Consider the following 14,054-nt stretch of genomic DNA (forward strand, 5'->3'; position numbering starts at 1 on the left):
ATGGTCAGAAGTTTCGACATTTTCTGTGAAATGTCGACATTTTCTGTGAAATTTTCTGCTTTTTAGCAGCAAAGCTATTTCAGCTTTAGAAAGATTATAAAAAGGAAGAAAAATGTATATGGCTTCTTGGTAGATTTTCATTCCATGACCGAAAAGATTAAGCACACTTATTCTTGGGAAAATATTTAATATTTATATACAATAGTGAAACTTGGTTGATTTCTTTATTGTGTGGAGAATGCATACAAATAAGACCTGATGGACAAAGAACATGAGCAGATAATTCACAAAAGAGAAAATTATAATTGGCAAATAAATATGGAAAGGTTACCACTTTCATTGTCAGACGTTTGAAATAAACATTAATAACATTATACACTTACTAAATTAGAAAAACTTCAGATAAAGATAAAAGCCCAAGGCTTTCACATTCATACATTGCAGATAATGGCTTACATACCCTTTTGGAAAGCATTCAGAAAATTTCAAGAACCATAATAATCATCTTATCTCTTAACCCAGCAGTCCACTTCTTTTACATTTATTTTAAGTAGACAGTCCTTCAAAAAGGAAAAGATATGTGCACCAAGTGTTCAATTCAACATTATTTATTCGGGTGAAAAATGTAGACTGCCTGAATTTCCAACTCGAGAGAAATAGTTAATCAAATTATATGGTGTCCATTTGATGAAATACTGGGCAGCAAGTCATGACATAGAAAGCACCTATGGCATATGAAAAGAAGTATAAAACATTATATATACTATGATTGTAACCTAATAAACATTGTAAGCATTAGAAATGAGAAGAATCACAGACGTTTAAAAAATATTACTTTATTAAATTGATGCATTATTTATGATATTCTTTATATTGACAGTTTTTAAGTGAGTCTAATGAAGAGAGTCTGGGGGAAAAAAAATTTCTTAAGCTTTACATATATCAATAGATGATGCAATGAAAAAATATTGAGTGTTAGCAACATGATTTTGTTTTGTACAGATATTGTGGAACTCCAGAACAGCCAGCTTTCTTATCAGGTTAGCTTTCATTTCAAATGTTAGATTTTTTTTAAAAAGGAGAAAATAATTCATATTTCCTGACTTATGAATCTTTATTCTGAAAGTTGTTGGGAAATCTTGTGCAAAACGTTAGAAATCTGAGAAGAAACAAAATTATCCTATTAAAAATAACATATCACGACATTTACATTTTAAACATGTGGTTTAAAATAAGAAAATTTTATTTTCTTATTCATAACTGGTAGATACAACAATTAGAACAACTTTTGGAAAGTATCACTGAGAATGAAAACAAAATACAGATTCTGAACAACTGGATGGAGGCACAAGAGGAGAGACTGAACACTTTACAAAAACCTGAAGGTGTGATCTCGGTGCAGAAGACACTCCTGGATTGTCAGGTGAGAAGACACACAGCACCTGTCCAGTGTGGCTTGGTCAGGCTGTTAGTTACCACACCTGCCCCAGGGAGTAGGGCAAGCTGCTATAGTTTCTGAGGGTTCTCCTCAAAGCCCCCAGCTACTTAACTTTCTTCTATAAAATAGATGTGTCCATGTGTTTTACAGAATTGCAAAATGCTGTTTTTAAACGATAAACAGATGTATTTTCATGGTTATTGTAGTTCTTAAGAGATTTGAATGCTACTCCTAAGAAAAAAATGTTGGGAGTTCCCTGGCAGTCCAGTGGTTAGGATTCAGTGCTTTCACTCCTGTGGCCTGGGTTCAGTCCCTGGTTGGGGAACTAAGATCTCACAAGCCGCACGGTGCAGCCAAAAAAAAAAAAGTTCCACGGGAATTTTGATTTAGATGTTTTCCAGTTTTTGTGTTTTTATTAATTTCTCCAGTATTTACAAAATTACTCTGAAGTCTCCATGATTTTTAGTATTTCTTTTTGTTTCTTCAGAGGAAAATGGTTTTATTTTACCTACTGTGTAATGTGTTCTCAAAGAACTACTTTTCCCTCAGAACCACTGTCTAAATCCCATTTGGTCTAGAGCATGTTGGCTGTGCCCTTTTTTCGTTCAGTCATCATTTGCCAGGTCACTTGGTCTTTGAGGTGCCCTCACCCAAAGGTGGGTTCACCCCTCCCTCCCCACCGCCCTGACTGTGTCGCTCCTGTTGAGAGCAGTTCCACTGTCCCAGAGCTGTAGACGGCACAGGTTACGTGGGTTCTGCACCGCCTACAGGAAGGCATGGCGCTTCTCACTGTTGGGGCTGGAAAGTCGGCTCAGACCCCTGTTCTACTGAGAAGGTTACAGAATGATACTGGATATAGTATATGGGCAGCAACACCTCCATAAGAGATCTTTTCAGATGGTCGTATCCTGTTTCTAACTACCCACTAGCCATTTCCATTTTAGAGTGTTTACAGCCACCTCCTGACTGTAAGCTCAGTGCTCTAGCACCCCCAGCCGGCCGCCCTGCTTTCACCTGAGTGCTAAGTTACTCAGACCTGGGATGTCATCACTATTTTCCAGATGGGAAAATGCAGACTTGGCAGTTTGATGACTTAATGCTTGGTCCAACAGCCAGTACAGGGCAGACATGGAATGGAGACTATATCTCCTAGACTCTTTCTACTATACCATGATGATAAGGACTTGCTACCTAGACTCTTCTAAAATTTAGAGCCATGTAATAATGGAAAGTATTGTAAAACCTCATTTTGTAATATTGTAAATTTATATTACAAAATTTCACTGTAAACATTGAATTGAGAGTGTGATATGATTAAAATGTCTTCTGTGTAATGTTATTAAATTATATACTCTATTGGCATTATTACTTGAAAAGTGCAGACTCCTACCTCTTACCCCTTATTAATTGTTTTGTAATATTGTGCACCTTTTCCTCTTGCCCTTCCAGGATATAGAAAATCAACTTGCAATTAAATCCAAAGCATTGGATGAATTGAGACAAAGTTACCTGACTTCAGAGAGTGGGACAATGCCATTGCTGGAAGATACAGCATCCAGAATTGATGAGTTATTTCAAAAGAAAACCAGTGTTAGCAACCAGGTACTAGAATTCATTTACAGCGTACTATTTCTTTCCACGTATCCTTCTTTTATCTTATTTCTTGTTTCATAATGGACACTCGCTCCATACCAAAAACTGAAAAGTTGCTGTGAAAACTACTGAAGTGAAGTAGAGAAAAACATTTCAGATCTCTCTTATTTTTTTCCTTCACTGGATACTCAGAGGCAAAGCCACCAAATTCCCACATCCTTGGCATGCTAGAAGTCCACCTGGTTATCTTTGTTTTGTCTAATGTACTCACACACACAAAAATGTCTCCACCCCCAACCCCAAACCCAACAGAGCATCTGGCGTTGTTTCTTGGCCAGATATACAGGAGCAGTTATGAAGAAGCAGCTCAGATTCCCCACACTCAGGGAGATGCCTCAGGGAGGGCGTGATCCTATCGCATGTAGACTCTATTAAGCTAGAAGCATGCTCAGCATAGGGAAAACTCCAGAGATGGGGAGAAACAGCATGTGCTGAGGAGAAAGCATAGAAGACTGTGGAAGACGTCTGGTAATTGTATGAAAGGCATGTCAAAGTCTGCATTTACCCCTTCTGGGAGGAAGAACACCAAAAGACAAAGGACAGGCATCCTCAGACACTGCAACTTTGACATTTCCCCACAAATGGAGGGAGAAATTGTAAATACTAACCTATTATAGGTGTGTCCATGTTTCCCAGAGAGTCTTTATTGTGGATTATTTGTCATCTACTAAAATCTACATTCAACCATTTGTTCCAAGAGAAAATTGGGAATAACCCATGTAAATGAAATCCATAGGTGACCCTCAGCCTCATTCTTCCCCCAGAACTCAGGCAGAAAAGTAGGGGTGAGCTGAACATATCTGTGTGAGTCATTTGTTAACATATCTTTTGTGAGGCACTGTGCTCACTGCCAAGGGTGCAATGATAAGAAAAATGGTTCTTACCCTCAAGATGCTCACAGGCTGCAGGAGGATAGCTGCAATAAAAAGACAGACAGTAACAAGTGTTGACAAGGATATGGAGACATTAAAACCCTCCTACACTGCTGAGAATGTATGTGTATAGGTTTTTTTGTGAACATATGCTTTCAGTTCTCTTGGGCATATACCTAAGAGTAGAATTAGTGGGTCATATGGTAACTCTATACAGTATTTAACTTCTTGAGAGACTGCCAAACTTTTCTACAGAAGCTGCACCACTTTGCATTTCCATCAGCAGTGTATGAGCGTTCCCATTTTTCCATAGTCTCGCCAGTACTAGTTATTATCCAACTTTGATTATAGCCATCCTAGTGGATGTGAAGTGGTATCTCATGGTTTTGATTTCTATTTCTCTAATGACTGTGGATGTTGAGTGTCTTTTCATATGCTTATTGGCCATTTGTATATATTCTTTAGAGAGATGGTTATTCAATCCTTTGTCCATTTTTGAGTTTGGTTGTCTTTTTATTGTTGAGATATAAGTGTTCTTTACATAATATATAAAGATTTATATACTTGTATATTCTCGATTGTGTCAGAGGTCATTTAAATGCTTCAATTTTCAACCTTTCATAATTACCAAAACACATTAAAGAATAAAATATGGCCACCATTGCATTCCCTCCTACTTTGCACTTGCCCATCATTTTGGCCAAGCATGATGCTCTCCAAGTTTTGCTTGCTCTCCAGTAGTAACCAGACTTAAGTGCCAGGTAACACAGGTTAACACTTTACATTTATAATGCTTTACAGTTTTCAGAGCATTTTCACAGACACTATTTTCTTTATGTTTTCATTTATTATATCTGTCTTGTGGATGAAGAAATAAACTCAAGGATTAAATAACTTGCCCAAGGTCAGAAAGCTAATAGGGTGTCACTGAAATGTATATTCTGAGATTCTGATTCCTCAATCAGTGTTTTTTTCCCTGGGCTGTCCCTCTGTAGGCTGAACTCTCTCTGTGCTGGGGACTCTGGTCTCAGGGCTCTTTTCCATTCAGCTACTATAAAACTTAGCCTTCTTTGATATTTCTTGTTCATTGACCCACCCTTCTCACCTTCAGTGAATCACTGAAGCTCCACTCTCAAAATGCCTAAATTGGATACGGTGGTAGAGTCCTTAGGAGGGGGAAACAAAAAAGATGAGAGAGCCTCTTGTCGATGATTTCCTAAATATGTTTCTACTTTTTGTATAGGTCAATGAGCTCAAGACCTCCATGCAGTCTGTTTTACAGGAGTGGAAGACTTATGATAAACTCTATGATGAAGTGAATATGATGACGATCCGATTCTGGTACTGCATGGAACACAGCAAACCTGTGGTTTTATCATTAGAGGCCTTAAGGTGCCAGGTGCAGAACCTTCAGGTATATTAACCAGATCTTGGCACAATGCATTATTGGCAGAAAATCTCCAATGGAAGGAAGCACAGAAATGAACACAATTACTGTTATGTTCTCCACAGAGAAACATGAAACAGTATTTTAAACAGCAGCATCAAAAGTATAACTTGAAATTTCAAAATGAATGACATGAACCAAATGAGTGAAACTTGGTACAAGTATACTGTGAATTTTTCTTCATCTTTCATGTCCATATTATTTCACAATTTAAAGGTTTGGGTTTGGGGTGTTTTTTTTTTTTTAAGTATGCTATTTCAAGTGCTAGCCCCATGAAAGAATGCCTTCTCAGTTTTCTTCTTCACATTTCTGGTAATTTATCCCTGTCCTATTAAAGTTTGAGTGTTAACATCACTGTGGTACAGCGGCAAGTGTTGACCAGCTGCTGCCTTCTTTGGACGAGGCCAGGCTGTTCTGCAACTGACGTTCCTGCTCTGTCCTCCTAGACTCTTCAAGATGAAGCTGAGAGCAGTGAAGGGAGTTGGAAGAAACTCCAGGAGGTTATTGGAAAACTCAAAGATTACTGCCCCTCAGTTGCTGAAATAATTCAAGAGAAATGCCAAAATACTCACACAAGGTACACTTTAAGATGCAATTTGAATGGTAGAGCAGATATTTTTATCTTAATGACATGTGACAAATGAAGGGACGTAGGCTGGGTAAAGCCTTCTTAATCATCTGAGATAACTGGTTTCATACTATTCTGGTCTCTCCTGCTTGGAAGGATCTTGTTCACGTAAGATTTGACGTTGTGAAGGCTATTACTTGCCTTGTACAAGTGTTTGGTATAATCAATCTAGAAATGTCCTAAGTACAGCCCCAGTGTAGCCACGTTCAGTGGGCATAGGCTAAATGCCCAATGCGATCCTCAAGGGCACCAAAATCAACAGGCAGAAACAGGCTAAGGGATGGCCAGATGGGCAGTCTGTCTCACTGGAAACATTATAAGGTGGAAGTAAGGGGATGTTAGAATACATCTCAGGAGATATTTGTGAGGTTGGGAGGAATTCTTTGATGAACTACTTATGATAGAAAACTCCTTCTAAGGAGTGTGGCCCTGGTTGATTGTGAGGCTTTTATATAGCTGGATGGGATATGAAAGTTGGCCCAAAGCTGATTTGTTCCAGACAGTGGTGAAGAGTTTAAGCTACCCTCAGTGGCCTTCTCCACCCTTCCTTCATGCAGATTCAGCCTCTCCTATAAACCAACTTTGAATATATGTTGAACAAGGGACACCACATTTATGTACCCTGCATTGGTGTCCTCAGCCCTTGATCCAGTCCTTAGTGGAAGAGGGGGAGGAGTGAGGGTAAAGATAAACACAGACACGTATCTAATTTCACATACAGTGATGGGGGCCTCCCTCAAAACATATGGTGGTTCAGGTTGCTATTAAAGGGATTCAGTTGTCATCAGTGCCCATACACATTCAGTTGTTGGCACAAGAATATATCAGAAGGCATATTGAAAACGACTGAAGAAAATAGCACCAAAATGCCAACAGTAGTTATCTCTGGATTAATGAGATGTCAGGTGTTTTTTTTACTTTCTCTTTATAGACAGGTAGGTAGGTAGGTAGATGGGTAGACAATCTCAATATAGGTATGGATAGATTTAAACACACATGTTTTCTGGGGGGTTATGAGCATATGTTTATTTATTTATAATATTTATATTTTTAATATTTATATTTATAGTATTTATAATTGGGGAAAATCTTATTTAAAAACCGGTGGTTCTGAGAAGATTTGTGAAATACAAAGAAGTAAAGCAATTATGCCATTTGTCACCTTTTTTGCCCACTTAACGGGGTTGAGGATATTGTGAAACAAGCATTCTCATGTGTTTTGGGTGAGAATGTAAATATTATAATGCTTTCAGAAAGCAGTTTGAACATATACCCATAACCTTAAAAATATTTACATATTTATATTCTTTGACCCAAAAATTCTCTAAGAAGTCTAATTTAAGACCAATATCTTGAAATACAGAAAAAAGCCTTTGAACAAAGTTGTATCTGAGCATTATTTTTGGAAGCAAAAATTGAAAATTATTCCAATATCCATACTAAGCTGGAATTTGGTAATTAAACAAAAAAAGACCATTTATAGACCATTATGTACAGCCATTTAAACTTAGGCTTACTTATTCTTTAATAACATGGGAAAAATTTTTTTTTTCCCATGGGTAAAAGTTTTTAAGTTAAATGGGAAAGAAAGGCAAGATATTACAGTCCATAGTATGGAATAAAAACAAAATTTTTAAATTTCTACTTTTTTCTACTTTTCAATTTTAATAGAATGAAAAATGTATTACAGAAAATAACATTTTTCTTATTATTACGATTTTTAGTTTTTGTAGCAGTTTAACAGTGCATATAAATGAGAATCCAAAAAAACAAATCATGCAACCAATGAATGTGCCGGCACCACAAAATTAGCTCATTTTCATATTAAAATACTTTTAATATTTGCAATTGTTCATAACTTGGTGGTATCTACTCTAAAAGCGAGGTCTCTAACTAGGTTTCATCAACAGCTCTAGTTAAGTTCGCCTGGACTCCAGAGTTGATTTTTAGCCTGGCCCCCCCATGGAGACCAGCTATGTAAATCTGGGGCCTGGGTACTCTGCTGCTGCCTTCCCTCATATATTGTGTGCTAGCATCCTTTGAGGGCTACGCAATTTTCTCTTCTCATGTGACTAAGATCAGTTTTACCAAGTGAGTAACTTTCTGATGCAAATTGGCCTAAATAGAAAGAGAATACACAGGAATTAACTTTTCTCTAAAGAACAAATGAAATATTATCAAGTACCAGGTAATATCTGCCATTTTTTTCTCTCAATCCACAAAGAAATTAGTCCTACAACATACCGTATTTCCAGAAAACATTAAAACATTAGCAAATTTAGAACATCATAGGAAATAAGTACCCTTTGCTGAGAAGTAGGAAAATATATTGTTTTTTATTTCTACTTTTATATAGGAACATGTTGCTTTTGTAATTAGAAAATAAATTGGACATAAACACAATTTAAATAAGGCCTACTTAAAGACCCCCTCTATAAAATAGGAGGCCCTCCCATGTGGAGAAAGTTTCATCAAGCAAACAGTTCAGTACTTTCTTCACCTTTGCCTAAGAGACATTCATCATACAATAGGTGTTTCCTGCCAGTCACAAATTTTGCGGGTTTTGTTGAGAATTATAAAGTCAATGAAGTATCCTAATTTGGAATTCTGTTTATATATTAATGATGGCATTAATTTTGAAAAGACATTAACACGTCTTCTTAATTTATCTGCTCTTAACTTATGGGTAGAGTGTGGGCGCTGTGCTTTTGCTGCAAAGGAAAGGATGGATGGGGTTCCTGTTGTTCATGTTGCCCTGACAGGTGGACGCAGGTAAACCAAGACATTGCAGACCAGTTGCAGAGGGCCCAGAGCCCGCTACAGCTCTGGAAGGCATATAACAGTGCTCACACTGAAGCTGCAGCAAGACTGGAGCAGCAGGAAGCAAAGTACCAACAGCTCGCAAACATCAACACATCTGGAAACAACCTGGCAGAGATCCTGCCCCCAGCCCTGCAGGACGTAAAGGTAGGCGTTAAGCCCATTGGGAAAACCAAGGCCAAGACAGCCTGACAGACAGGGCCATGACCCAGGGACTAGACAGACCACAGGGAGGGAGGAGTGGGTCAGGACAGGTATGTGAGCAGACCATGTAGGACACAGGCAAGACAGGGACGTGTGGGGTTGGGAGAGCCAGGTGGTGGCTCAGAGGCGAGGGCTACGCAGCAGGTAGCTGGGTCAGGGTCACCTGACACCACCTCCTTCCAAATCTCCCCTTTCACTCTAGCAGGTAAATCTCTAAAGCCAAAGCTTCATACAAAGTCTCCAATAAAAGCAGAAATATATCAGCTGAATGTGGTCATCTAAGAATAGTAGATGTTGAATCTCTTGATTTAGAAATAATCATGAATAATTATCTAAATAATCTAAATAATTATCTAATCTAAATGAGTAATCATTTAGATTCACCACCATGTTAATAAGGCTTTTCTGTGGATATAATGATTTTTAGACTATTATTTAAGAGTTGTATACTTTCCTCTGTGGTTTTATTCTATTATGTTAATGAATGCCTAGAAAGCAAATACTTTCTAGTTTTAAACTAGGTGACCAGGTACATTTTGTATCTTTTAATACTATAGGTCAAATAAAGAAGTATTAACCAATTAAATTAGAGATAAGAATCCAACAGATATGAACCATATTTCTGATCAACTTCTATCTAATCTGTTGGCATTTAAAAAACAACAAAAACAGAAATTTCACACAGTTGCAATATTTCTGGAGCAGCCCGAAAATCGTCTTGGTCAATGAAATTCTATGCTCTCTGCAAATGAATCTATTTATGTCACAAAGTGTCAGGCAGAGGACGGGGTTGGATTGATTCTTAAAATGCATTGAAGTAGATCCTTAAAGTGTTCACTGATTAGAAATATAAAACATAAGACTGTACCCAAGTCATCTCCAGTTTCTGTAAACTAGAAGCCCCAACTCTATTTATCCATGGTTACTTTTAGCTCTGAACTGACAAATTTCAGAACAGTACCAGTGATATCATATAAAGAAGGCTTAGCTTTTTTACCTCTTTAAAATAAACAGTAACAAAAAGCCACACCCACTGTTTCAGGGCAGAAATTCTCCTAGATGTTGATGGAGTGGCATGAGTTGGGGATTTTTGTTGGGAAAGGAGGAGGAAATGTTTTGCGATCACTTTTTTCTTCTCCAGGAGCTGCAGCATGATGTGCAGAAGACAAAAGAAGCCTTTCTCCAAGATTCCACTCTCCTGGATCGACTCCCACAGCCTGCAGAGCCCAACACGCACGTGCTCCTCTCTGGTCAAATGCACTCCCTCCAGAGGGCTTCCTACTTGGAAAAGATGCTGCTTATGAAAACAAATGAATTTAAGGTTCCTCTTAGTTTTCTATTCAACTTGAAGCCTTGGACATTTGCACACTCCCTTCAATTCCTTATATCTTGCGAAGTGACAGTTATTAGTGCTTTGTGGGCTGCACCTTAGGGAAACCACAGAATAAAGATGCCCTAAACATATCTACCATTTGACATGATTCTTCAGTGATGTGATTCTTCAATCACATGGGCAATGGGCAGATCTTAAGCATACATTTCTTCTTTATTGAACATGTTAAAGTGATATATTTCATGCACCGTTCAGATCTCATAGTTATTTGAATTTCCAAGTTGGGTAATTGAGTCATAGAGTAGCTGCTTAAAGCACGACCATTTGTTATGTATTTTATTCTCTTTTTGAAAAGCCTTTAGTGCATGAATTATCAAAAAGCTGAATAGAAGGCCATGGGGCTCCAATATCACACAGCAGGGAAAAAATATTTAGCTAGCAGGATTCCTCTAGGTGCCCCTGTCAAGCAACTGATCTTTTCATCCCTGTGAAGGCTTCATACTTTGCCAAAGGCACAAAGTGAGTATCAGGAGTGTTCTGGATTCAAGATAATGAACTGCTTAGGGCTGAAAACAGCTTGGACTTTTATCACAAGGCTGCGCTTGATTCTGTTATAGATGCACATGAAAATTGTTTCTAATGAAAACTTCTCTTGTTCTAGTTTGTTCTATCACAGTTCAAGGATTTTGGGGACCAGTTGGACTCTTTAAAAGGTCTCATTACGCATGAAGAAGAGAATTTGGATAAACTCTACCAGCAAGAAAAAGAAGGAAATCCTGACTTATTCCTGGTATTGCCAATATTTGTCATTCCTAAGGGCTCAGGTTCACCATAGAACAAAAAATAAGTGAATTACTGTCATCTATGTGCATCTTAACCCTTGAGCACAGTCATTGATGTGCCATTCATTCTTGACCTGTTTTCCCTAAGATCTAGAAAAGTATGACAACGTAGGGATCTTTTTTTTTACACTTTTTTTTTTGCTTTTTTGTTTTTTTAATATTTATTTATTTATTTTATTCATTTGGCTGTAGCAGGTCTTAGTTGTGGCACGCAGGATTTTTAGTTGCAGCATGCGGGCTCTTAGTTGTGGCATGCGGGGTTTAGTTCCCTGACCAGTGATCGAACCCAGGGCCCCTGCATTGGGAGCACGGAGTCTTAACCACTGGACCACCAGGGAAGTCCCATACACTTTAAATATATACAATTTATTTGTCAATTATTTCTCTTTTTCAATTTTTTAATTTTTATACATTTTAAAGGTTACTTTCCATTTACAGTTATTACAAAATATTGGCTATATTCCCCATGTTGTACAATACATCCTTGAGCCTATCTTATACCCAATAGTTTGTACCTCCTACTCCCCCACTCCTGTATTGCCCCCCCCGACTGGTAACAACTAGTTTTTTCTCTGTATCTGTGAGTCTACTTCTTTTTCGTTATATTCACTAGTTTGTTGTATTTTTTAGATTCCACGTATAAGTGATATCATATAGTATTTATCTTTCTCTGTCTGACTTATTTCACTTAGCATGATGCCCTCCAAATCCATATTGCTGCAAATGGCAAAACTTTGTTCTTTTTTATGGCTGAGTAATATTCCATTGTATATATGTACCACATCTTCTTTATCCATTCATCTGTCGATGGACACTTATGTTGCTTCCATATCTTGACAGTTGTAAATAATGCTGCTACGAACATTGGGTTTCATATATCTTTTCAAATTAGTGTTTTTGGTCAATTTTGAATATATACCCAGGAGTGGAATTGCTGGGTCATGAGATCTATTTTAGTAATATGCCTCAGTAATTTTAGTAGACTTTTAAATCTTGAAGTCTTTACTAGTTAGCTTCAGTGAACTAAAATAATCTAGCAGTTGGCTATTGAGATGAATTGAATTTTTCTGGTTAGTTGAAGATCAAAAAGTATAATGCCCTATTAAATTAATGGTATATTTTTTCCTTCTTTATTACCTTAGTAAGTTTAGTATAGTTAACATAGATGAATGGAAGAATGAAAGAATTCTGGATCTTGCACACTCCTGAGGACCAATATTCATAACCTAGATTAAGAGTCAGCAAACGATGGCACGTGGTCTAAATGCAGCCCCTCACCTGGTTTTGTAAATAAAGTGTTACTGGCACAGCCATGCCCTTCCACCATTTACGTGCTGTCTATGGGAGTTTTCATGCTACAAGGGCAGAGTGGAATATTTGCAACAGAGATCATATGGGTCATAAAAGGCTAAAATATTTATGATCTTGCCCTTGACAGTAAAAGTTTGTTGACCCTGACCTAGACTATTGTGGCAGAGTTCTGTAGTGAGAACATGGATATGGTGAAGGATGTTTGCTTAATATATTGTTGTCCTAGAGGCTGTCCCTGGAATATTGTCTTAAAGATAAAATTTTGGTGAGTTTGCTTTCCTATGATTTCACCATAATATTGATGTGTAACTACCATGCTTTGCTAGGGTTATTTTAAGGATTGAATTTTCATTTACTTTGTAAATAAACTGCATGTTCTGTTGAAGGTCAAGTTGTTGGCGGACTAAATGGGACTTGAAGGTCCAGAATGGGTCCTTTAAAAAAGAAAGCTCATTTCCATCTTCTTCAAAGACAAAAATCTGAGATCACTTTCTATTTCCTGGGCTGTTTCAGTTCTGGCCATGTGTGCAGCTTGTTCTAGAAAAGACACAGGATTGAGAGATCTGGGTTCAGGTCCGATTCTGACACTAACTAGCTATTTGACTGTGGGCAAGTCGTTTACCTATTTAGGCCCCAGTTTTCCCTCTTCTTTGAGATAAGGAAGGTCTGTAGGATTTCTGAAGCCTTTTCATAATCCAGATATCTTATTGGCATCCAAAAATCTGGAATTTAATTTCTTTTTCACAGAATCATGTGCTGGCACTGACAGCCCAGTCACCTGATATTGAGCATTTGAATGAAGTAAGCCTCAAGCTCCCACTTAGTGACGTAGCTGTCAAGACATTACAAAATGTGAACCGGCAATGGATTCGGGCCACGGCGACAGCACTGGAACGCTGCAGGTCAGAACAGCCCAGCTCTCCCATTCTGTTTCAATTAAGGCAAAATTAACAGTTGAGCCCAGTAATGTCATTGTTATATGGCTCTGTTTTGTTTGTTTTTAAACCTTCTTAGTGAACTTCAGGGGATTGGATTGAATCAAAAGTTTCTTTATTGCTGTGAAAAGTGGGTCCAGCTTTTGGAGAAGATAGAAGAGATGCTCAAGGTGAACATTGCTGACAGCCTCCCTGCTCTCCTGGAACAGCAGAAAACGTATGAGGTAAATAAACCTGTGCTCTCTGCCACCTTGGACCCCTCACCCTGGGGCAGGACTCAGGGGAAGAGAGATTAAATAAAGTAAAATACAGAGAGTACCTATCAATCCTCAACCCCTAAACACAGAATATATGTCTTTGAGCAAATTCAGTTGTTGGTTGATCATTTGTAAAATTCTCACACATTTCATAAATTTCAAAATTTTGTTTTGCTGCTCTATTAATGACAGAACTCCTAGATTTTCTACAGTAGGTGGAAGCTTCTAGCACAACGTTGCTTTTGCATAATGCGAACACGGTACCACTTTACCAAGAGCATGTTAAAACACTTCAAGTCATCTTTGCATTTTCA

At 37.9% G+C, this 14,054-nt stretch overlaps 2 protein-coding genes across 8 annotated transcripts in view; one reads left to right on the forward strand and one right to left on the reverse strand.

Annotated features, from left to right (window-relative positions):
* SYNE2 (spectrin repeat containing nuclear envelope protein 2) overlaps positions 1–14,054 on the forward strand; it is a 332,333-nt gene that overhangs the window by 258,186 nt on the left and 60,093 nt on the right. For all 7 annotated transcript variants that reach the window (XM_029238377.1, XM_029238372.1, XM_029238375.1 and 4 more), the window contains 9 exons: positions 1,268–1,423; positions 2,888–3,040; positions 5,207–5,377; positions 5,857–5,987; positions 8,801–9,005; positions 10,204–10,383; positions 11,057–11,185; positions 13,296–13,450; positions 13,563–13,707. In XM_029238377.1, coding sequence (XP_029094210.1) covers positions 1,268–1,423; positions 2,888–3,040; positions 5,207–5,377; positions 5,857–5,987; positions 8,801–9,005; positions 10,204–10,383; positions 11,057–11,185; positions 13,296–13,450; positions 13,563–13,707 — 1,425 coding nt within the window. The remainder of the gene's footprint in view (positions 1–1,267; positions 1,424–2,887; positions 3,041–5,206; positions 5,378–5,856; positions 5,988–8,800; positions 9,006–10,203; positions 10,384–11,056; positions 11,186–13,295; positions 13,451–13,562; positions 13,708–14,054) is intronic.
* ESR2 (estrogen receptor 2) overlaps positions 1–14,054 on the reverse strand; it is a 193,753-nt gene that overhangs the window by 51,725 nt on the left and 127,974 nt on the right. The gene's annotated exons all lie outside the window — the stretch shown is intronic.

Source organism: Monodon monoceros, unplaced genomic scaffold, assembly GCF_005190385.1.
Source record: "Monodon monoceros isolate NGI ecotype Baffin Bay Population unplaced genomic scaffold, NGI_Narwhal_1 Super_Scaffold_21, whole genome shotgun sequence".
NCBI classification, from domain to species: Eukaryota; Metazoa; Chordata; class Mammalia; order Artiodactyla; family Monodontidae; genus Monodon; species Monodon monoceros.